The 25,042-nt window shown below is 45.7% G+C and overlaps 2 protein-coding genes across 2 annotated transcripts in view; one reads left to right on the top strand and one right to left on the bottom strand.

Moving 5' to 3' along the window:
- The window catches only part of MTOR (mechanistic target of rapamycin kinase), a 123,538-nt gene that overhangs the window by 53,191 nt on the left and 45,305 nt on the right, over positions 1–25,042 (top strand). The window lies entirely within an intron of this gene.
- Positions 1,808–8,338, bottom strand: ANGPTL7 (angiopoietin like 7). The gene is made up of 5 exons (XM_005901304.3): positions 7,148–8,338; positions 4,776–4,876; positions 4,005–4,199; positions 3,125–3,323; positions 1,808–2,921 (listed from the first exon to the last, which is right to left on the bottom strand). The coding sequence occupies exons 1-5, from the start codon at positions 7,515–7,517 to the stop codon at positions 2,752–2,754; spliced, it is 1,035 nt and encodes a 344-aa protein (XP_005901366.1). The 5' UTR covers positions 7,518–8,338; the 3' UTR covers positions 1,808–2,751.

The raw sequence follows: 25,042 nt of genomic DNA, 5'->3' as shown, positions 1-25,042 counted from the left end.
ACCCTCCAGATTCATCCATGTTGTCACAAATGGAAGAATTTCTTTCTTTGTGGCTGAATAATAGTCCATTGTTTATATTATATATGTGTGTATATATTTACACACACACATGCTATTTATGTATTTGTTTTTGGCTGTGCTGGGTTTTTGTTGCTGTGCGGGCTTTTCTCCAGTTGTGGCAAGCTGGGACTATTCTACATGGCGGTGCGCAGACTTCTCATTGCAGTGGCTTCTCTTATTGCAGAGCTCAGACTCTAGGGTGCACGGGCTTCAGTAGTTGTGGCTCCCAGGCTCTAGAGCACTGGCTCAATAGTTCTGATACATGGGCTTAGTTGCTCTGAGGCATGTGCGATCTTCTTGGATCAGGAATTGAACCCATGTCTCCTGCATTGACAGGTGGATTCTTTACCTCTGAGCCACTAGGAGAGCCTAAAGTACATTTGGGGCTGTTTCCATCTCTTAGCTATTGTGGATAATACCGCAGTGGACATGGGAGTGCAGATATCTCTTCAAGACAGTGATTTTTGTTTTCTTTGAATATGAACCCAGAACTGAAAAATTGCTGGATCACACGGTAGTTCTGTTTTCAATTTCTTGAGAAACTGCCAGACTGGTATAGTGGTTATACCAGTTTACATTCCCACCAACAGTTCCCTTTTCTCCAGTTCCTTGCCAGCACTTATTATCTTTTGTCTTTTTAATAATGATCGTCTTCCCAGATGTGAGTTGGTATCTCACTGTGGTTATGCTTTGCATTTCCCCGGTGATTAGTGACGTTGAGTGCTTGGTCATGTACCCATTGGCCGTTTGAATGTCTTCTTTGGAAAAATGAACTGTTTAGGTCCTTTGCCCAATTTTAAACTGGATTATTTGCTTTTTTGCTATTCAGTCATGTAAGTTCTTTATATATTTTAAACATTAACCCAGGGATTATGGTTTACAGATATTCTTCTCCTATTCTGTAGATTTTCAGTTTTTTTATTGTTTCCCTTGCTGTGCAGAAGCTTTTTAGTTTGAGGTAGTCCCACTTACTTATTTTAGTTCTTGTTGCCTAGAGCCTCCGTTTTCTTTAGTTGTGGGGTATATAGTTTATGAGAGAGAATTACTAGCTACTTCTACCCCAATCATCTTGTGCTCTTCCTTCTCTTCATCTCCTTCTAATCATTTTCTCCTCTCTCCAAGCAGCACTGTGCCCGCTTCTGAGCATCTCAGATCCCTTGCCTGCTTCAAGAAGTTTCTGTCTGCCTGCCTGTCCCATAGGAAGCCCTGCTTCAATATACTTATTCTCTACTCACTTTACTTCTTTGAAAATCCTGGTGATCTTGTTTTTAAGGTCAAGTGGGTTCCCAACAATCAAAGGACCCTAGGTACATTAGAAAATAGTCACTTAGAGAATTATGCTTACCTTACCCTGACTGGTTCAAGGGAATAGTTCTTTTTGGGAAAGAAAAATTACTTCCTGAAGGTCAAAATTATTTGACATCTGTGATGACTAAAGATATTTTTTTCCCTCTGTGTATGTAAGTTTGCTCAGGTAGAAAGTAGGAGTGTTGCTTTGCAGAATATTTTGAATCCAGGCAATGGCCCCAGCCTCTGGGGGGGTCAGGTGGGTAGACCAGAGTCTGACCTCATCCAGCTCCTGCTGCCCTTTCTCTCCCTTGCTTTTCTGTCTTCAGCTTCCTGCTCCTCCCTGGGTATCCCTGAAGACTGCAGCACACCCAGAGTCTCTTTCTCATAGCTCACTCTGATTTTTCACTTAAAACTTTTCCATGCCCTCAGTGGTAATAGTAATCATTTTAAAAGGAACAAGATTTAAAAGAGTTTATTGTGGAAGGAAGAAAAAAACTGAATGTTGAAAACAAACTACAGTATTTTATTTTTACAAAGCAAAATGCTTATTTATATGCAGCATGAATTATTTATTAACCATCGTGCCATTTACTTTCCTGTTTCAGCCATTTTTTTATAGATGAGATAAAAGAGGAAGCTTTTTGATCCCTTTTCTCATAAAGTAAATAAAAATAGATGTATCTGTATTGACTGAGAAAATTTTAAGTCAGTTTTGTGCGAGTGTCCACAGGGACTTATCTTCCCCTCCAGCTGAGCTCCTGCCAGCACTGGGCTTACTCCCTGCCTCTCAGTGCTGTGCCTGATCCAGGCTGAGCAGGGGAGGTGCTCAGAGACCAGTGCAAGGCCCAGAACCCTGGAGCCTCCTCCGGTCAATTCCAACTTGGGTCCATTCACCTCCAGCCAAACAATTTTTGTCTTTTTTAAAAAAAAAGTGTGTGGACTGAAGGTAATTTCATTGGGTTTAAAAATAGAAACCCCTCGCCCCCACCACCCTCTTCACTCCTTTCTCTAACACCCAAGAGAATCAAAGCAATATGGTTCATTTTCTGCCCTCACATCACCTCGGCCTCAGGCAAAATGGCTAAAATGAACTCACAATTGTTTTTCCTCCACAGAAAAATTGTGTGGAAAAGAGAAGCTGCTGCTACGTCAGGGATCACAGGCAGGGAGCCCCCTCAGGCCAACCCCCTGAGAAGTGTGTGTTTGGACCTGGTGCATTTGAATACTTCCTCCCACTTACTTTAACATTCTCAGCACCGAGTCCTGTTCTCCTAAGAGACCCCCCTCTCCTTGAAGATGATGGGCCACTTCCCGTCCCTCCCCTTTCTAGACTCCCTCCCTCTCCTCTGCCCTTTTCCCAGCCTCTGGTTTCTCCAGTCCTCCTCCAGAGCAGGCCCCTTTCTATGGCTGGAAGTCTTCCGGGCGGATTTTCATCTCCACTCGTTTGAGGGAGTAACTGGAGCCGTGCCAGCCATACCAGGTGATGCCATCCAGGTGCTTGTTGTGCTCCCCGAGGCGATAGTAGACGCCATTGAGGTTGGAGTCTGTGCAGCAGTTGTACCAGTATCCACCTGCGATGGGAAACAGTCAGTCCTCTGGTGTCCTCAGAGACCACTGACACCCTGGGCAGCAGGGATGTACTGAAGCCATTAGGGTCAGTGTCACAAAGGAGTACAAAGCCAGAAAACTGACTGTGCAGCTATAAATCCACTTTCTCCTCCACCAGGACTGTGGCCCTGCCTCTGAACTCCCCGCTCCAGATCCCGACTCTCACCTTTGCGGAGCTGGGCACACTTGTCCAAGCAGTTGTCGTTGTCCTTGTCCTTGGTGCTGAAGGCTGTGTTGTTGTGATAGATGAGGGCGTCATTCCCCACGTCGCCGCTGTAGTTCCCCAGGAAGAGGCGATAGCTGTTCAGTTCATTGCCCAGAACAAAGTGGCTGTACTCTGCGTAGCGCATGTTGCCCTCCCAGTCCTGTCAGGGGAGGCAGAGCCTTAGAAAAACCGGCAAGGCCTCCTGTCATACCACCCTGCCTCTCTTCTCTCTCTCTAGCTGCAGCCATATATCTTCTTACTGCAGGGAACGTAGCAAGACTTTACTTGTCTGTCTCTAGTTTAACACACTAACCTGGGAATCGGACAGCAAGAGTCCTAGATCAGACTTCCCTCCTGAGTCCCCATATGGCTTGATTAGTCTCTCTTTCTCTTCCCCTTCATTCTCTCTTCCGCTGTCTGTGAAGTATAGACCTGAGTTTTGCTGTATCCTACTCTGAGGTGTCATAAGAGTAACTTGAGAATATAGTGACGCTTCAGGGCCTTTAAGGAAGATCACTAACTGACATCAATAAGGTTTGCTTGCAGAGGTCCTTATATCCCAGGCCAGGGCAGGGAACAGTCTTTCAGCCCAGCTGACTATTGGATTCCTCTGCTCTGGCCTGAGTCTGGCCTCTCCTGTACCTGCAGTCTCACTTTTATGAAAAATACAGGGGTAAAAAAAAAAACCTATTCTTCCTCAACTGTCCTACAACCTGCAAGAAAACCATCATAGCAAGTATCCCAGCCGATGGTGGAAAGGAGTAGGAATGACACCCCGGAGTTGTGCAGAGTTGGGCGTGGCAGCCCTGGTCCAGTCCTGGGGACTGCACCTTGTGCTCACCTGCATCTCCACACGCAGCCGGGTGGGCCGCCTGGAGAGCCGGTGGATGTGGTCATTCCCCAGCCAGAAGTCCCCACGGATGCTGCCAAAGCCCTGCTTGTACTGCTTCCAGTCCCGGTAGAAGGAGACGAGGCCACTCTTCCGTCTCTGAATGATGGTCCAGCCGCCGCCTGAAGTCTCCATGTCACAGAACACCTGGAACGGAGGGGACGCCCTGGTCAGGACCCGCCGAGACAGGCGACAAGCCTGAGCACGGCTTCTCACCTTCTCTTGCCCCCAGAGTTGATGGACATATGCCCTTCCACAGCCACTGGCTCACTAGGTAGCAATTCTCCCCAGTATTGGCAAGCTGGGCAGGCTGGTGATTTGCTGAGAAAGATCAGAATTGAGGATGAGAGCAAGTGCACGTAGTTTGAAGGGAAAGCATCCAGGCCCTCTGACATGCTCCCTACATGTTCTCTGTTTCTCCTCCCCAAAGAGTAACTGCCGTAGGCCGTGGCGAGACTTCACAGCACGTAGGTTGTGGTGAGAACGTGATCTAACCACATCAGAAGGATTAGTATTTGGTTGGTAGTGATTTGAAGGAGCCAAACAGATGGCTGGACTTTTTCCCCCTGTAAATGGAGTGTTTAGATCGCTCTCTGGTATTTGGTGTGCTTGCGTCCCTGTCTTGAGTTTCCCGCTCTTTAGACTGACTAGCCCTGCTGTCCCCAGCCTTTGAGTAGGTAGAGAAGAGCTGACAACCCAGGCAGTGGGCTGCGACGGCCTCACCTCCAGTTCAGGGCTGCCCAAGAAGTCGTCAGGAGGAAGCTTATATACTCCAGAGATGCGGTAGTTCTTCTGGTAGAGGGATGAGCAGTCGTAGATGGCATCTGCAGGAGTGAGCCACAGGGTGAGCATCCAGGCCCAGGCTCCAGGGCTGGCCGCACCCCTGCTGCATCTACACTGAAAGTTTAAAAGGGAGACTTCCTTCTGCCACAAAATTCATAGGAGTGTTCATTGCTGCCAGTGTCCAGACTTGGGAGACATGGATATCAGGAGATCTGGAATAGGTATGTGTTGGCCTGAATGGTGGTAGGGCTGAGAGGTAGGGAAGCCCTTCACCTGAGTTACACAGCAGTACAAATATGCTTAAGGTTTGTGTTGAAGTAAATTATCCTGCTGTGGTTCTAGGGCATGAATTCTGGAGTCTTTATAATGTGTGAGGGCCACTAACAGATGCTACTGTTTAATGGATTCAGCTTCTGGGACAGCAGACCTCTATTCCCAGAAAAGTCATGAGAATCTCAGAGGGTTTGGTTTTATTGTTTCTCTGTTTGTTTGTTTTGTTGTTTTTCAGAGGTAATGGCTACTGCTTACCAGATCCCTTATTAGCAAAGATTTATAATTTTATCTTCTCCACCTTAATTCAACACTGCTCGACAAATGAAAATGCAAACAGTCTAAGGAACCCCTGCAGGCCTTCTCCTGGCACTGTTATTAAAACAAGGAAATGAGAGCTTTGGGCAGGCTGGCTTTCTCCCTCTGGTTGATTTTAATGTTTCCTCAGTTGCCCTGGGGGCTAGTGCCTTACGAGGGATTGTGTCTCCTGTTCTGAATATCAGAGAGCACTGTGGAAGGGACAGCCTTTCCAAATAGGATCAGAAAGCAGAAACCCTCGCCTGGCCAGAAGATGCTCCCTGCCTCTCTATCTGGGAGTTCTTTTTTTGGTGATCACTGCACTCAGCCTTCAAGAAGAGGACACGGTTGCAGATGGTGACTCTTCCATGGTGGGAATTGTTTGAGGCAGAGTGCTTTGCAGAGGGGAAATGGGAGACCCTTGTCTTCGCCATCAGAGTTCTTCACTTCCTGTTACTGCTCTCTCCAAGGGGCTAACTCCTTACAGAATGTAAAGGTGCCCCCACATCTGCTAGTAGAGAAGGGAAGTAAGGAATGAGGGCCTGGGCAGTAGAAGGATGAGGCCCGGCAAGGGAGCTGCAGTTGACGCCCAAGAAGCTCCTTGACCTGTTTGGAGGTGGTTCAGGTCAGGTTCCTCTACCTTCCCTGGTCACCTGCATATCTGTTTCATCTCACAGACCCAAATCAGGACTCACTTGTCTGAAAAATGACCTGAAAATACCTTTCTCGTCCCAAGCTGAGAGTCAGGAAGTACATACTGAGAAAGTGATTTACACAAAATTTTTAGGCTTAATTTCCAGTTAAAACTTTTTCTTCATTTGAACTAAGGATTACCAGTGACTTACTCTGTTCTTGTATCAGTAAGAAGTGACATATCTATTGACTCTGCTCCTCGTAACTAATAATTTGCAGATATTTTCAGAAAACCAAATTTCTGTCTAAACGAATTCACCTGGCCTGTCTGAGCCAAGCTAAGTAGAAACTAAGAATTGTTTTGCAAAAGAAAAGAGTAGTAAACATATCTTACTTTGGGCCTACTAAAAAATGCAAATTTCAGCATTTCGTTTTCCTGTATGACTAGGGACAATTTTGAGATTGTGGGGGGAAAAAAATAGAAATGTAGAATTGAGGAACCTTGAGGAACCAGTCCTTTTTAAACACAAAGGACTCCTTAGATGCCCTGGGCAGTGTCTGTGCACTTAATTCTGAGCCAATGAGAAGAGTGAGATTGGCCAATAGGACAACCAAGTTCCATTATTGCCCAGCCCACTAAGTCCCAGGAACCCGAGAAAACGGTTTTTGGTAAAAACTTTGCTTCTAGAGATGTTATGATTTTGGTGTTTGTTCCTCCTTCCTTGGGACTGAGGGGACAGCCAGTCAGCTCTGGGCAAGGAAATGGACTAATCGGGAATATGTGAGCTCTAAGACTTGCTGTGTGACTCTGGGCAGACCGCCTGATCTCTCTGTGCTCCAGGATGGCGATTCATACCTTCAGTATGCCGAAACATTGCAGGAGTAAAGAGAGACCTGGGTAAATTTACAGCATCTTAGGAATCAAAAGAAATACTTTGTAAGCCTTTGCAAAAGAGAAACTAGAGCTGGTGGCACATACCCAAGAAACTAAATTCCATGAGAAACCCCAGGGAGCATTCTGACCACATCACCTAGAAGCAGGGCTGCAGACGGGAGGCACTCAGCTGTGTGAGCGGGAGGTGGCGAGCAGCGTGAGGCTGCGTCCTCCTTACCTGCTGAGGTCTGGGTGACCGTCTGCGCTGCCTGCAGCTGCATAATGCCGATCTGGTTGTTCATCTCGGAGTACTTGCTCTCGGCTTCAGTGAGCCGCGTCTCCATGCTCTTGGCGCTGCTTTCCAGCTCCATCACCTGCATGACCACGCTGACCCAGTCCCTCTCCTGCTTCTTGCCCAGGTCGCTCAGCAGGCTGCTCAGGTTGGCGATCTGGGCCTGGAGCGCCTTTGCCTCCTCACAGCAGGTGGCTGCGGTGAGCTCTGCTGGGGTCTTGCGCTTAGGGGGCTTCTGTGGCCAAACTGGGTGGCTGACAAAGGCCACGAGGAAAATGCAGAGCCACGCCACGGCCGAGAGAGTCTTTTTCAGCATCTTTCGTGGGCCTGGGTGAGGAAGGAGGTTCTTCCTCGGGGGAACCTAGCTATGCCCAGCTGAGGTGTGCAAAACTGTGGCAGATTAAAACCTAAGACTTTCACTCGTGATGGACTTACCACTTTGCTGTTCTCTCTCTCCTTGCTCTTTCTTAGCCTTTCTCAAAACTCGCGTTTCTGAAAGTGCAGCTCAGTTGGGTAGCCCGTAGCTTTTCTTCCCAAGTCTGAATGCTCAACAAACTGAGCATCTTAAATATTGTTTGCTGCTGCACCTCCACCCCTACCATGGCCGAGCGTGGCGCTTTAGCCCCTCCCAGCTCATCTGGGAGGGTCAGGTGCCTGTTGAGTGAAGTCAGTGCAAACTTAGGCCAGAGGAGGGGAGGGGAGAGACAGGGGCGCGTCTTTCTTTCCCTGCCTGCACAGTCTCTGGGCCGAGACCAGAGGGCTGAGTTCGTGTGTTTCCAGTTTTGCCTATTAGATTGTGCCCCTGCCAGCCACTGGCTCAGCTCTATCGGTGAGCAGGGCAGGGTCAGAAGAATTTCCAGATTCCATTCTAAAGGTTACATAACCACGGGGTGAGCACAAGGTAGGCAAAGAGAGTGGGGATAAGACTCTCCACTCACCCCGGGAGACCTGTTAATGCAATCCATGCTGTTTATACGCAGTTCTAGTCTATTTTGGCATCCTTCTGAGTGTGCTTTTAACAAGGCTGGTTATTCCTTTCTCTGATCAGCATTCAGTGTTTTACAAAACCTTCTTTTGGCTAGGATCTAATGCCATCTCTCATTTGAATATTTCCAACCTAGAAAAAGCTTTAGAAATAGGAGGATAGAGTAAAGTTCTTAGGAAGTGAAAAAGGACTTTGTAGTTTGTACTCACAGGGTTTACCCAGTTGTCTGTCTTTTTACATACTTTCTCCTTCAATAAGGAGAGGGTCAGTGTTAGCCTCTTGGCACAGGTGTGTCAGCAATGACAGTGGGGCAGAAACGCAGGGCATGATCCCTACAGGACTTGTTACCTGCGTGGGCATCCGCATGTCCACGGTCTTCAGGCAGATCAAGACACAGGCCCAGCCACAGCCCAGGTTCTGGAAAGTTAAAACATAGAGAAAAGAATCCCCATGGCCTAATAATGCACGTCTAGAGTCTCATTTCCCTTTTCCTGTGGAATATGGTTTCCAGATTCATTATATATGATCTATATCCCTGAAAATAGGGATGTTGTAATCTTTTGTGTCCTGTATTTAAAGGAGATTCCTCCTTTGAAAACAAATGGGAAAAAAGACTGGGTTTTCAGCACATTTTAAGTCTTTAAAAAGCTTTTCACTAAGAATGTAAACAAAGGTCCCTCTCTCTGTACATGGTAACTGTCTTTGGAACATACGCTTGTCATTTCCAGGTACAGTTGTTGTATGTTCTGTGGCTATTCCGTGTGGGCCCTTCACACACAAGCGTGAGGCCTGGCCTCAGGCTCTCCTTACTGCCGTGACCCCCAGAGCCCTTTTCTAGTCAGGGCTTCTGCTTCTCCAAAAGTCATTACTTTTCAGGCAGCTGGAGTTACCAGACACTTTTTTTTTCCCTAGTAAATCAAAAAGGAGGAGTGGATCAGGTGGATCAGGGTTGGTTTGCTTACTGCCTGTCTTCTGTGCCTGCCTAAGAGTGAGGGTGCTGCTGGCGCCCTGTGGCAGTTGTCACTCTGCTCAAAAGGGCTTGTTCAGCATTGGCGCCATCAGCCCACCCCTGCCCTCTCTTGGCATATGTCTGGCCTTAGCTCATGGTGTTCACTTCACTGTGGTGAACCTGGCCACGACCACCAGGTTCACCAGGGTCTGCTAAACTCCACTGGCATCTTCAAGATGATCTCCTACCCAGCAAACGACCCTGAGCTCAAACCATGTGTCACACACTCCTGTGCCGCATCACACGTGACCCTGCCATCTTGGTAGAGAACATCCTGGAAGAAAGGTGCTTTGCAGCTTTCTGGCCAGCTTTCTGTTTATTCTTTCCAGTAGCCACTTCCCCTGCCCAAACAGAAAAATGTTATGAATAGATTTTCATATCTGGGTAGAAAATGAATCAGTTCAGTTCCGTCGCTCAGTCGTGTCCGACTCTTTGCGACCCCATGGACCACAGTGTGCAGGTCTCCCTGTCCATCGCCAACTCCTGGAATTTACTCAAACTCCCATCCATCGAGTTGGTGATGCCATCCAACCATCTCATCCTCTGTCATCCCCTTCTCCTGCCTTCAATCTTTGCCAGCATCAGGGTCTTTCCCAATGAGTCAATTCCTTGTATCAGGTGTCCAAAGTATTGGAGTTTCAGCTTCAGCATCAGTCCTTCCAATGAATATTCAGGACTGATTTCCTTTAAGATGGACTGGTTGGATCTCCTTGCAGTCCAAGGGACTCTCAAGAGTCTTCTCCAACACCACAGTTCAAAAAGCATCAGTTCTTCGGTGCTCAGCTTTCTTTATAGTCCAAGTCTCACATCCATGCATGACTACTGGAAAAAACATAGCTTTGACTAGATGGACCTTTATTGACAAAGTAATGTCTCTGCTTTTTAATAAGCTGTCTAGGTTGGTCATAGCTTTTCTTCCAAGGAGCAAGTGTCTTGATTTCATGGCTGCAGTCACCATCTGCAGTGGTTTTGGAGCCCAAGGAAATAAGGTCTTCCACTGTTTCCCCATCTATGTGCCATGAAGTGACGGAACCACATTCCACGATCTTAGTTTTCTGAATGTTGAGTTTTAAGCCAACGTTTTCACTCTCCTTTTTCACTTTCATCAAGATGCTCTTTAGTTCTTCTTCACTTTCTGCCATAGGGTGGTGTCATCTGCATATCTGAGGTTATTGATATTTCTCCCAGCAACCTTGATTCCAGCTTGTGCTTCATCCAGCCCAGAGTTTCTCATGATGTATTCTGCATGTAAGTTAAGTAAACAGGGTGACAATATACGGCCTTGACATACTCCTTTCCCAATTCGGAACCAGTCTGTTGTTCCATGTCCAGTTCTAACTGTTGCCTCCTGACCTGCATACAGATTTCTCAAGAGGCAGGACAGGTGGTCTGGTATTCCCATCTCTTTAAGAATTTTCCACAGTTTGCTGTGGTCCACACAGTCAAAGGTTTTGGCGTAGTCAATAAAGCAGAAGTAGATATTTTTCTGGAACTCTCTTGGTTTCTCGATGATGCAAAGATGTTGGTAATTTGATCTCTGGTTCCTCTGCCTTTTCTAAATCCAGCTTGAACATCTGGAAGTTCACAGTTCACGTACTGTTGAAGCCTGGCTTGGAGAATTTTGAGCATTATTTTACTAGTGTGTGAGATGAATGCAATTGTGCAGTAGTTTAAGCATTCTTTGGCATTGCCTTTTTTTGGGATTAGAATGAAAACTGACTTTTTCCAGTCCTGTGGCCACTGCTGAGTTTTCCAAATTTGGTGGCATATTGAGTGCAGCACTTTCACAGCATCATCTTTTAGGATTTGAAATAGCTCAACTGTAATTCCATCACCTCCACTAGCTTTGTTCATAGTGATGCTTCCTAAGGCCCACTTGACTTCACATTCCAGAATGTCTGGCTTTAGTCTGGTGATCACACCGTTGTGATTATCTGGGTTGCGAAGGTCTTTTTTGCATAGTTCTTCTGTGTATTCTTTTTAAGCACCTCTATTTAATATCTTCTGCTTCTGTTAGGTCCATACCATGTCTGTCCTTTATTGAGCCCATCTTTTTTGTTTTGTTTTGTTTTTCAATTTTTTTGTGTGTCTTGTAAATTTTATTTTTAAACTTTACAATATTGTATTAGTTTTGCCAAATATCGAAATGAATCCGCCACAGGTATACCTGTGTTCCCCATCCTGAACCCTCCTCCCTCCTCCCTCCCCATACCCTCCCTCTGGGTCGTCCCAGTGCACCAGCCCCAAGCATCCAGTATCGTGCATCGAACCTGGACTGGCGACTTGTTTCATACATGATATTATACATGTTATTGAGCCCATCTTTGCATGAAATGTTCCCTTGGTATCTCTAATTTTCTTGAAGAGATCTCTAGACTTTCCCATTCTGTTGTTTTCCTCTATTTCTTTGTACTGATCACTGAGGAAGGCTTTCTTATTTCTCCTTGCTGTTCTTTGGAACTCTGCATTCAAATGGGTATATCTTTTCTTTTCTCCTTTGCCTTTCGCTTCTCTTCTATTCACAGTTATTTGTAAGCCCTCTTCAGACAACCATTTTGCCTTTTTGCATTTCTTTTTCTTGGGGATGGTCTTCATCCCTGCCTCCTATACAGTGTCAGGAACCTCTGTCCGTAGTTCTTCAGGCACTCTGAAGTCATTCATATTAGCAACCTGTGGAGTAATCCTTTCCAGGAAAGGTAGAAACTTTTAGCATGAGTACCTCCTCTCTGACATCTCTTTTCTGGAAACTTATTTCTAACATAAGGCATAAAAGTTGGAGACAGAAGCTTTTTTATTTGAAGATTTTCTTAAATTATCTAAACTGCCCAAATCTCAATCCTCCCCCTCCCCCACCCTGCTCCTTTGAGAAAAATAGCTAATTAGGCATATATCCCATGCCAGAAGATCTGTTCTCCAAAACATCCACAACCCTAAATGTCCTAGATTCTGAATTTCTAAAAGAAGGAAAAATAAGTCCTTGTTTTGAGTACAGCTAAGCCAGTAGAGAAAACCAGAACAAATGTGGAAGACTGGAGTGGTTTTCCCTTCTCTGAGAGGCTTTTAATCCTTTCTTTGCCGTTCGGTGAACAAAGTGGCCATAAGAAATGGAAATTAATTAAGAAAATATGAAAAACCTGGGTTGGACACTGTACAGTTTTTCCACTTCTCCATTTTTCTGGTGGTGAAAGAGGGTCAGCTTGGTGCTCCCGGGAAAGATGTTTATAAAAATAAAGCTTATGGGGATTTCCCGGGCAGGCCAGTGGTTAAGACTCTGTGCTCCAAATATAGGGGGCTTGGGTTTAATACCTGGTCAGAGAACTAAGATCCTGCATGCCACAGGGCACAGCCAAAAAAACCAACCAACCAATCAATCAATCTTACATTCTTGGCTGTGCCACTTGGGCTGGCACCAAGGACTGGAGGTATCTGAGCAGCCTGGGGAATCCAAAGCTCAGAAGGGCCTAGAGGTGGTCTTTCCTTCTACCCCAGTGTGTGGACTTCCTATCTCATTTTCTTGAAAATGTTCCTATTGGAGAGACTCCTTGTTTTTCAGTGTATTCCTGCCCCAGCCTGCTCTTACACCATGCTTCCTAACTGGTGAGGGAGGGACAGCTACCCTCAGTGCCAGACTCTCAGTTTGTTGAATGAATACATCTCAGAAGAACCTGCCTTGTTCCTAGTTGAATTGTGTGCTCATGGTCATGTTTTACTTCTGAAATCTTCTAATGAGCCACAGCTGCCTTTCTACATGTGGCCATTTAATCCTGACCTATCTACCACTTAGTCTTATTTCTTTCTCAGCACAAAGCCCAGGTGCATCACAGAAGGTATGGCCACCTCTTCCCTAAGCCTCCTAGTAACTGCCTCTCATACCTAGGGTGTGGGCTTCCCACGTGGCACAGTGATAAAGAATCTGCCTGCCAATGCAGGAGACACGGGAGACGTGGGTTTGATCCCTGGGTCTGAAAGATCTCCTAGAGAAGGGAATGGCTATCCATTCCAGTATTCTTGCCTGGAAAATCCCTTGGACAGAGGAGCCTGGCAGGCTACAGTCCATGGAGTCTCAAAGAGTCGGACACAACTGAGCTCACACACATGCACCCACGAGTGCACCCTGGACTTAGCAGAAACCATTTCTTTCAGGCCTCCTCTTAGAGGCTACCATGTAATTATAGCGCTTAGCACAAAAAGTCTGTCTCTGACCCCTTTTAGGAATTTGAAGCTTCATGTGTCTCACAGGCTAGTTGGAGAGACAGACGGCTGAACTGCAGGGCTCTTTGACAGGCTGGAGTGGAGGACACAGCAGAGGGGGAATGCCCAACCCAGATGAGGTTCTGGACAGCCCGATACCCAGAGTTTGTGGTGTTTTTGTTTTTATTTTTGTTTTGTTTTTTAAGGAAGAAGTAGCCAGAGATTGGAGAGAACATCCTGAGGCAAAGTGTAGCTGTATGAAAAGCCTGGGCTTATACAATCTAAGTAGTCAAGAGTGGCATGGGGGGCGAGAAGGAAGAGGAGTGGTGGCTGGAATGAAAGCTGGAGGGGTGGAGGGGCACCGGGCCCCCAGGCCCTTGTATTCCAGAGACAGGGGCTGTGGGAGGAAGCCAGGAAGCTTTTACTTCTTGCTTTGTTTTCTTGAGTCTCACCAGAACAGTGGCTCTTTGTAGTTGCCAAACAAGATTTTTAACTGGAAGTTGGTGGCTTAGAACATTGGAATTTCTTAACATTGTAATGCATTCATATTAAATGCCCAGGAGGGCTCATCTGGCTTGAGGATTAAGGAAGCAGTATCTGAAGGACTTCTAAGTCTTAGGTCTAGAATCAGATAAATCTGGGTTCTAATCCCCTCTCATCACTTGATAAGTTATATGACCCCAGGGCAACTTAACCTCTGAGTTGACCACTCTATGAAATGGGATAAAAACTGTAACTACTCCTGACTTCCCTGATGGTCCAGTGGTTAGGATTCCATGCTTCCACTGCAAGGGGACCAGGTTCAGTCTCTGGTTGGGAAACTAGGATGCTTCATGCCGTACAGTGTGGCCCCCCAAAAAAATGTTAGTTAAAATTATAACTACTTTGTTTTGCAGGGTTTTTGTGAAGACTAAGTTAAATATAGCAAAAGATTAAAAATAGCTGAGGCATTTTTGAAAAAGAAAAATAAATTTGGAGGCATTACCATACTAGGGTTCAAGATTTATCTTAAAGCTGCAGCCAGTGACTAGGTCAATGTGGTATCGGCACAGGGTAGACGAGCAGATAAATGGAGCAGACGTGAATGTCCCGCGATAGAGCCGCACATTTGTGAGCTCTTGGTTTATGACAGAAGAGTGAGCTCTGCTGAGTCGACTCCCTAGCCTCGTGGGGGATAAAGGTTCTTGGCCCTCACCCCATACCACACCCAAAACCTCAAGTTCTGGAGATTTACATTATAAATCTGAAAACAGGAGCACTTCCAGAAGATAACATAGGAGATTATTTTCAGCATTTGGGGGATAAGCAAAGATTTCTTAAAGAAGATTTGAAAAACACTAACCATAAAGGAAAACTTTATCAAATGTAATATAGGGAGTCATCTCTTTTCACTGGAAACCATCATGAAGAGAGTGTAAAGGTAATGAGGTATTTCCTGTACATTCCTCTGTGTGTACTATATCCAGAGTATATATAGAACTCTTGTCAAACAAACAGACAAAAAGCAGCCAGTTAAAAAGATGGGCGCAAGATGTGAACAGGACTTATTTCACAAAAGATTATATCCAAAAGGCTGGTCAACACATGAAAAACTGCTCAAGCTCATTAGTCATTATGGAAGCTCAAATTTAAAACTATAAGATGCAACTTACAAAGCAGCCAAAATGGCTAAAAGGGGAAACATTGAATCCCAAGTGTTTACAAACATGTGGAGCGTCTGAGATTCCTGTACCCTCCCACTTACAATGGCCATTTGTCAGTAGCTTCTGAAGCTGAACATGCCCTGAAACCCAGCAGTTCTACTGCGAGGTTTGTTCCCAACGGAAATAGGAGCAAAGACACAAACAGGAATGTTTGTGGTAACGTCAGTAGCCCCAAACTGAGGACAACCTAAAACCTCCATCGACAGTAAGATAGTTCGCTTGTGGTGGGTTCATACAGTGACTATTCAGCAAAAAAAGACAAGCTGCCATGGCATGCAGCAACGTGGATGTATCTCGTAAATGTAATGACGAGTATTTATATAGAGTTCAAAACCTGGTGAAACTAACGAGTTGGGTCAGGAGTGAGATAGTTGCTACCTCTGAGGATGAGGAGGGAAGCTGTGATGGGAAAAGGCTTGAGTGCTTCTGCGGTGCTGGCAGTGTGTTCTGTTACTTGGTTTGGTTGGTAGTTATAATGGTAACTTCACTTTGTGATAATTTATCAAGCTGTACAATTAAGTGTATACTTTCTTGTATGTTGTACTTCAGTCCAAAAGTTTCTTTAAAAATAGATAATGCCCCTAAAACACTTTTTTAAATTAGATTGACATATAGTTGATTAAAGCGCTGTGTTATTTTCTGCTTTATAGCAGAATGACTCAGTTATACATATATGTATTCTTTTTCATATTCTTTTCCATTATGGTTTATCACAGAATATAGACTACAGTTCTATATGGGCTTCCCTCATAGCTCAGTTGGTAAAGAATCCGCCTATAATGCAGGAGACTCCGGTTCTATTCCTGGGTTGGGAAGATCCGCTGGAGAAGGAATAGGCTATCCACTCCAGTATTCTTGGGCTTCCCTTGTGGCTCAGCTGGTAAAGAATGTGCCCAATGTGGGAGACCTGGGTTCGATGCCTGGGTTGGGAAGATCCCCTGGAGAAGGGAGAGGCTACCCACTCCAGTATGCTGGCCTGGAGAATTCCAGGGACTGTGTTGTCCATGGGGGTCGCAAGGAGTTAAGACACGACTGAGTGACTTTCACTCACTCCCTGTGCTATACAGTAGAACCTCGTTTATCCATCCCATATGTAATAGGTTGCATCTGCTACTCCCAATCTCCCAATCTTTCCCTTCCCCAGAACCTCCCCTTGGCAGCCACAAGTCTGTTCTCTATGTCTGTGAGTCTGTTTCCACTTATGTGTGTTGTATTTTAGATTCCATATATACATGTTATCATATTGTATTTGTATTTCTCTTTCTTACTTTCCTTGGGGCTTCCATGGTGGCTCAGATGGTAAAGAGACTGTCTGCAGTGCAGGAGACCCAGGTTCAATCCTTGGGTCAGGAAGATCCTCTAAGAGAAGGAAATAGCAACCCACTCCAGTATTCTTGTCTGGAAAATTCCATGGACAGAGGAGCCTGGCAAGCTACAGTCCATGGGTCACAAAGAGTTGGACATGATGGAGCGACTTCTTACTTCCCTTAGTGTGGTCATCTCTAGGTCCACCCATGTTGCTACAGGCGGCGTTATTCCATCCCCTTTTATGGTTGAGTAATATTCCATTGCATGCACTATTACATGTATTCTTTATTCATTCCTTTGTTGATAGACGATTAGGTTATTTCCATGTCTTGGCTATTGTGCATAGTGGTGCTATGAACATAGCGGTGCTTGTATCTTTTCAAATTATAGTTTCATCTGGATATATGCCCAGGAGTGGGGTTGCTGGATCAAATAGCAGCTCTATTTTTAGTTTTTTGAGGAGCCTCCGTACTGTTTTCCATGGTGGCTTTACCAATTTACTTTCCCACTAACAGTGTGAGAGGGTTCCCTTTTCTCTAAACCCTCCCTAGCATTTTTTATTTGTAGATTTTTTAATGATGGCCATTCTGACTGGTGTGAGGTGGCACTCTGTTGTAGTTTTGACTTGCATTTCTCTAATAATCAGCAATAATGAGCATCTTTTCATGTGCCTGTTGGCCACTGTATGTCTTCTTTGGAGAAATTTCTATTTAAGTCTCCTGCCCATTTTTCAATTGGGTTGTTTGTTTTTTTGTTATTGAGTTATATGAGCTATAAAACACTTTGAATTGTGTCTGACACATAGTCCGTATCTAGCAAATCTGAAGTAGTATTAATTTAGGTGATGGATTATCATTTCATCAGAAAAACCTCCCTGCCCACTTAAATCTATTTTCCGTCTTTGTGCGTTGTCTTCTTCAGGTGCTTACCTATTTCCATTTGCATTTTGCTTATCTACTTCCCTGACCTGTAAGCTCTGTGAAAGCAGAGACCTGCCCTGGTTTATCTACCACAGTAGATCTAGCATCCAGCACTCAGCACAAAGGCTGGGACAAAAGAGATACTTGCCAACTGTAAGAATGACTTCCCAGAAGAAGATTGTCTCCCGCTAAATAAGCATGTGTTGTGGAGGCTTAGTCTCTCTCTCCATGGTCATTGCCAGTCGTCATCATGGTGAGTTCTTCATTGCAGGGCATTGTCTTCTCTCCTGCTTTAACATTTTCTTCCATAGGTTTTAGTTATAGAATCAAAGAAAGTGAGAACTGAAAGAGTTGGGATCATTTGGTTCAGGCTTCTTCTTTTTTAACCAATAACTTAAAGTAGCATCTTTACTGTATAACTTTGTATCTCTCGAAATCATGGATTCACATCTCACCCCCAGTGGCTCAGTGGTCAAGAATCTGCCTGCCAATACAGGAGACACAGTTTCAATCCCTGGGTGGGGAAGATTCCCCAGAGAAGGAAATGGCAACCCACTCCAGTATTCTTGCCTAGAAAATTCCATGGACAGAGGAGAGTGGCGGGCTACTGTCTGTAGGATCACAAAAGAGTTAGAGACTAAAGCAAACAGTGGCAACCTCTTTTGTTACATATGAAGATGAGTGAGAGGGCCTCAGAGCATTTGGGGTAGGGATTTCCCCTCTCCTGTATATTCTGAAGGCCTATATGAACGGCATATGCAATAGCCTGACCCTGCTTTGGCCTGTCAGTTAATCCTCATCACAGCCTAAGGGGCCACACGCAGAGGTTCATGTGAAAGAGAAAGTAACATGTCGTATATCTGAGCAGCTGTGTTCCCCATAATTAATCCAGGAACCTAACAGATCTTGTTTGTTTCCAAAGAGTAATCACACGCACATTACCTTGTAATTGTAGAAAATCACCCTTCACCAGAGACGGATCCCAGCCAGGGTGCAGGACGAGATGGCAAGTCCACGCGCAGTTGCCCAGGGACCGAGAAGTGTCCCCTTGGCTAGGCCTTAGCTTCCCTGACTTAGGCAGCACTAACGGGAAATGGCCTGTAACTCTCTGAGAATGTTAAAGAAATTGAGCCAGTTTGTGCCTGAGCAACCAGTTAACAGTGAGGGTGACTGGGCTTTACAGCCTACAGACGAGAGGCTGGATGACAAACAAGCCCACTCTGTCTTAACTCTAAACACGTGTTCCCAAGGTGTCTGTTGTGTTGCTTGGAAGCATGAGCCTAGCCTTTACAGTTGTTTCCTGGCTTCCTGAAAAGGTACAGTCTTGTTCTCTTTCCCGCACCTCTGCTGGAAGAGAATACACTCTGTCCAGGGGGTGAGGATTTGCTCAAAGCTCCTCTCTTCTTGGTAAAAACACATTCCAAATGTCTGGACTCATGCTGCCTTCAGAAGTGCCAGTGTTCCTCTAGGAATCTGTACCCTGTAGAAAAGCTCCAGGCAGCAAAGAGGGGGCAGACGAAGGAAACCCTAGTGTAGGCAGAGCACGAGCACAGATTGTATCTTTCTTTCTCAACCCATCTTTTTCTTTAATGCCCTTACATCCAGCCGTTACCCAAGAGGCCAGGTCCCTCACCAGTCACCAGTAGAGCTTAAATTTATTTCTGGCCACTCTGAAGACTTCTTACAGGTTCACTTTACAACAGCTTGCCTCTGTAGAGCATCTTACAAACTCCAAGGAAAACTGCTTTCAGTACAGAAAGCTGGCTGTCAGTGAGGAGCTATACAAAGGGCAGAGATCTGGTGTTTCTCCCAGAGCTGACCAGAAAGACAAGAGAGTCTTCCATTGCACCCACGACCATTCTAAAGGGCACAGCGTGCTGCTGCTGTTGTTACTCAGTCACTAAGTTGTGTCCGACTCTTTGTGACCCTGTGGACTTAAGCAGGCCAGGTTTCCCCACCCTTCACTATCTCCCAGAGTTTGCTCAAACTCATGTCCATTGAGTCAGTGATGCCATCTAACCATCTCATCCTCTGTCACCCCCTTCTCCTGCCCTCAACCTTTCCCAGGATCAGGGTCTTTTTAAGTGAGTCGGCTCTTCCCATCAGGTGGCCAAAGTATTGGAGCTTCAGCTTCAGCAACCCCATGAACACAATGAAAAGCTTGCTGTTGGTTAGTAGTTAACCTCTGCCCTTCCACTGCATCTAGCTCATCCCCAGGAATGGCTAGAGATTTAAAGGGACCACTCTTATGGTGAGTTAGCAAAGGTGCTTCTGATTTTTATGTACCTGTATGATGAGGGGCAGACTACTGGCAATTAAGCTGGGTCATGGTACTCTGAAACCTTGAATCATAAGCTGTATCATGATTTCAGAAATGTTAAGAGTGCATCTTAGAACTGATGAAATACAGTGGGTGCCCCATGGCCGTCTCTGACAGTTTGTCCCAGTGACAGTGAAAAGTGTCAGTGATGACACCATTGGTCTCTCGAGCTTCTTTTCGACATCTCACTGGCTGTAAATCTTGATGATTCAGTTAGTGTGTTGTAGTCCTCATCTGTCAGCTCTTCCTTACCAGGAAGGTAGGCATATTTTCCTTTTCCCGATTCTAGGACGGGCATCAGTATTTCTACAGTGTGGCCTCACTCTACCAGAGCACAGGGCCAGGGCACATCTCCTTACACAGTTATAAGTGAGGAGAGTTCAGAGCTGCCAAGTCCCTGGATGCCAGTTCATTTAATTTTTGTTTCCCAACTTCATCCACATAATAGCCTGAGTCAGAGCTCTTGGACACGCAGCAGCCAAGAAATCAGGATGGATTTTTACCCAAAATATCTCCTCTATTTTGAGTCAAAGTAGTTGAAAATAAGTTTTGGGTTCCGTCTGTCAACCCTCTCCACTTTGTTCTGTTTCCCTGACAGCTGCTTCTCCCTAATGTTCTCTCTCAGATCTCTTCATTTCATTCTGGATATGAAGAAGCAGAAAGGAGGAGAAAATCCTCCAGGCCTCACCAGAAAAGAAGCAGTGCTCATTGTTGTAGAATAAAAAGATAATGGCCAATTTGTCAAGAAGTGTTGACAAGAAAGATAAAGTTGGAAGTAATTAACTGGCTGACATGCTGGGAGTGATGTGCCTGCCAGTGGCTCCCTAAATCAGCCAGAGCCTTGGAAATGTGACAGCCATTCATCATTTTTACAACACGCCTCTGACAGGCCCCTGGGTTGCAAACCTGGCCAGCACAAATCGTGTGCTTTGACACTCCAGGGCTCTGCGGCTTCTCAGTGCCTCATGCTGGTTGTGCTAGGGCATTTAGGCCCCGTTTATCCAGCCAGGGGATGCTGGAAGTGATGAGTGAAATGGGACAGCTTGTCCAGCTTATTGCTGGACCCTGTGTCCATCCTCTGGGTGGCTGCTCTGATTCCCAGGGGCAAGCCTACAGACATCTGCAGGACGAATCCCCTGTGAGCTCCTGCCACACCTTGGTGGCTTAGCTAGTGCTGCTCTCACCCGGCCACAAGTGTGTGCCCAAGAGACTGGTTTAGACATAAGATCCAGCGCAGGACATTTTCTTACACAGCTGTTAAAAAGTTTTTGTGAAGGCTCCGGATAAAGTGGGAAATGCCTGTGTCATGTAAAAAAGCAGAATACAGTACTATATCATCACTCTGACTAGCACTATGTCTAAAATATGCATTTATACAGAATATACATAGGCAAAAGTATCATTTTGATATCGTGAACTCCCACTCCAATTTTTTAAATTAAAAAATGTCTTATATATATATACACAGACACAGACACACACACACACACCTCCCGCTACCAGTATTGAAAGGGGCTTTCCAGGTGATGCTAGTGACATAGAACCCATCTACCAATGCAGGAGATGTAAGAGACGTGGGTTCAATCTCTGGGTTGGGAAGATCCCCTGGAGGAGGGCACGGCAACGCACTCCAATATTCTTGCCTGGAGAATCCCATGGATAGAGGAGGCTGGTGGGCTACATAGAGCCCATGGAAGAGCCAGACACAACTGAAGCAATTTAGCACATATGCACCAGAATTGAAAAGATAGGAATTTTTTTCTCTCCTTTCCCTAATCTGCACTTGTTAGCTTCTGTCTTCTAAATTCTTTTTGCTTTTCATTTTTGGCTGTGCACGGGCTTTCCCCAGTTGTGGAGAACAGGCACTACTCTAGTTGCAGTATGCAGGCTTCTCATCGAGGCAGCTTCTCTTGTGGTGGTGCACAGGCTCAGCAGATGTGGTACCCGGGCTTGGTTGCCCCGAGGCATGTGGACTCTCCCTGGACCAGGGACCAAACCTGTGCCCCCTGCATTGGTAGGTGGATTCTCTTTTGTTTCCTTCAAATTTATTTATTTTTTAAATTGGGGGATAATTGCTTTATACTGTTATTTGGTTTCTGCCATACATCAGCATGAATCAGCCATAGGTATACATATGAACCCTTCCTCTTGAAACTCCCTCCCACCTCATCCCAGCCCTCTTGGTTGTCACACAGCTCTGGGTTGAGCTCCCTGTGTTATACAGCAACTTCCCATTAGCTATCTATTTTACATTATAGTAATGTATATATTTTAATGCTACTCTCTCAATTCATCCCACCCTCTCCTGCCCCTGCAGTGTCTGTAAGTCTCTTCTCTGTGTCTGAGTCTCTGTTCCTATCCTGCAGATGTGTTCATCAGTACCAGTTTTCTAGATTCCATATATATGCATTAATACATGATAGTTGTTTTTCTGACTTACTTCACTCTGTATAACAGGCTCTAAGTTCATCCACCTCACTAGAACTGACTCCAATTCATTCCTTTCTATGGCTGAGTACTATTCCATTGTATATATGTACCACAACCTCTTTATCCACTCATCTGTTACAGACATCTAGGTTGCTTCCATCCCTTGGCTGCTGTAAATAGTGCTGCAGTGAACACTGGGGTGCATCTGTCTTTTTCAGTTATGATTTTCTCAGGGTGTATGCCCAGTCGTGGGATTGCTGGGTCATATGGTAGTTTTCTTCTTAGTTGTTTTTTTTTTTTTTTAAAGAAATCACCATACTGTTATCCAAATAGATGGATTCTTAACCACTGGGCCAAAAGAGAAGTCCTGTCTTTTTTATTTTTAAGGTCCCACTTTCTCACATACAGATCTGGCAAGTCTTCTAGGTACTATGACAGACATGTCACTTATACCGTGACCAGACAAAGGAAAAAGTGGAGACAAGTCAGAACTCTTCACCCTTAATCCACTCTGGGGTAAGGCGTCAGGAGCCCATTTGATGCCGAGGCAGCCCACCTCTCTTGTATCACATTCTTTTTGTCTTCGTGCCTTAGGCCCCCAAGAGTTCCAGGGACACCAAATGTCCCAGCTTTGAAACCTTCTAACAAGGCCAGCCTCCACTTTTTTAATGTTTAGAAGAGAAGTAAAGTTACTTTTCCTAAGTTCTTGGAGCAAGAAAGGAAAGTTTGACCTGCCAGATCCTGGGTGCTATCTTCACAACCTGACTGTGACTTTAAGTGAGGGAACTGTAACGCCTGCCGGTTCCCTCTGCTCTCCCTGCCACCTGCTTTTTAGCTGCCCCACTGCCTTTCTCTGGCGTGCATTTTAGACGTTCTTACCTTGCCTTCTGTCTTCACTGCTGTCCTGCTCAAAAAGGCACTGTCATCCCCTTGAGCTCCCCAGAGCCCCAGGGAGCTGCCTCATGATAATAGCAGGGCCCGACAAACCCTGGATCTTCCTGACTCTGTACAGGAATCAAGCAGTTGTGTTTCTAATCACCCATTGGACACAGAGATGAATCTTGGTGCTAGAAAAAGTGACAGGGATGGTCTGAAGCAGCTACTGGTTCTAAGAGAGAAATAAGAAAGATACAGCTTGATTCAGCATAAAATGGGTCCCATTGGCCTCACAACTTGGCTGGTCACGAACTCCTCAGCGAGACCTGCCGAGGTCCCTTGTCAACTGTGTTGCGTGTCACCAGCCCAGCACTGAGGGAATTCAGAGAATTCTTCCTTGACAGGAAACCAAATAAAATGCAGACGGTAGTCTGCACTAGAAATAGACAGGAGAGAGAAGGCCCAGAGCCATTTGGGAAGCCAGTGCATGACATTCTCATAAATTCCTGACAGGAGCACCAGGAAGCCTGAGTAGTCCCCCAGATGCCACTGCAGACGCTCCTCGTGTGACTGGCTTTGCTGTGGGTTCCGGCTAGTGTTGAGTGCGCCTGCGTCACTTTGCTCTTAGTAGCCAAAGGTCACCAAGGCTGAGAGATGGGGTCGATGACCAAATGAACTCTACCGGGAGGAATTCCCAGGCCAGAGGATTTTGGATTTGACGTCAGTCCAGAAGCCTGTGGAACAGTGACTTAGGAGACGATAGAGTTCCTCAGGTTTCCCTTCCAGTGGTAGGAATGGCATTTGGATGGTGAGCCAGCGACCCCCCTATTGGTTTGCTAACAAGTTGGGGTTAGAACCTGGAGCAGTTCATGATCTACCCTTTGTTCAGGAGCATCCTCAGTGATACTGGTCGCCACTTGCCTGTGGAAAGCCCTGAGGAAGAGCTCAAAAGGGAGAGTCATGGGAAAGCAGACAGGCCCTGCACCGAGCACTCGCTTCTCATCCATCACTCTTGACAGGAAACCCACCAAGGCAGTGAGAAGCTCCCTCATGCCTGAGTTCCTTGCTCGCTTACACACTTTCCCTACATTTGGAAAGAGATTTTCAGATAGTGAAGAAAAGATGCCTGGGGTAATCTGTGTAGTATAGAAGACAATGAGGCCATTTCTTATTGTTAATTTGACTCAATTCTAGAAAGTGCTTCCCTCACTTGTGAATTTTCCCAGTTTCAAGCTCTTCAACTCAGCTTCCTTTAATAAAAATTAAATCTTGGAATAGGAGAGGGGAGGTGGGCATGAATGAGTGAATATGTCTGAATAATTGCCTTTTCCCTTCTTGACATCCTAATTCATTGAGTTTTCCTGTCTTCATTGTATTTCTAACACCAGGTTCATTTGTGGGCTCAGCGTTTTATTCTGTGGGTAGGCAGCTTCTGTTTGCTGTATAGATTCGCAACTATATGAAACCTCAACTGGTTTTTCTCACTGGGATATGAAGTAAAATATAAATATACCACAACACTGATGCTGAAGACAGCAGCTAAGCCATCTTAGCCTTCTGGCCTCAGTGGGCATGGAGAGGAGATAGGCCCTGTGGTCGACTGTCATCTCTATGTTGTTGTGGGCATATTACTGTCGAAGCCTCCCTCTCTCTAAACTTGTTTGTCCGCCCAACCAGCGTCAGTGAGGTCTGGTTTGTGTCGTTAAGCATTCCTCTGCTGTTGGGCTAATTTTTGAACAGTTTGCCCTTTATAAGCCTCCAGCGTTAATAGGGAAAGACTCCAGGGTACACACGGGAACGTTTATAGAACAGGCTGTGGAAGACTCCCAGCTGCCCCGTAAATGAGAGCTCCTCATCAGGGGGACTTCTGAGCAAAGGTGATCTCTGCACGTGAGTCACACATACTGTCTCTCCCTTCAGTGTCATAAAAGCACATCTGAGTTTCAACGGGGAGTATCTCAAAGGATGGTCTTGTGTCACCCAAGTAGGCAGGCAACAGGGGACTTAGTAGCTGGGAACTGCTGCATTTCCGTGGAGGCTTACTTATGCCCCACTTCACAGCCTGGACTCTGTCTATATGCCTGGCAGCCTCAAACAAG

This window comes from Bos mutus, chromosome 16, assembly GCF_027580195.1.
Source record: "Bos mutus isolate GX-2022 chromosome 16, NWIPB_WYAK_1.1, whole genome shotgun sequence".
NCBI lineage: Eukaryota > Metazoa > Chordata > Mammalia > Artiodactyla > Bovidae > Bos > Bos mutus.
The sequence above is the reverse complement of the archived record's forward strand: the minus strand, read 5'-3'. Positions and strand labels throughout refer to the sequence as shown.

Bases quoted from the DNA above. Each gene is read 5' to 3' on its own strand.
- ANGPTL7 (XM_005901304.3), bottom strand. From the start codon at position 7,517: ATGCTGAAAAAGACTCTCTCGGCCGTGGCGTGGCTCTGCATTTTCCTC. The intron at 4,877-7,147 runs GTAAGGAGGACG...TCACTCCTGCAG, and splicing joins GGTCACCCAGACCTCAGCAG to ATGCCATCTACGACTGCTCA. The intron at 3,324-4,004 runs GTGAGCACAAGG...CTCCCCTGACAG, and splicing joins GGCTGCGTGTGGAGATGCAG to GACTGGGAGGGCAACATGCG.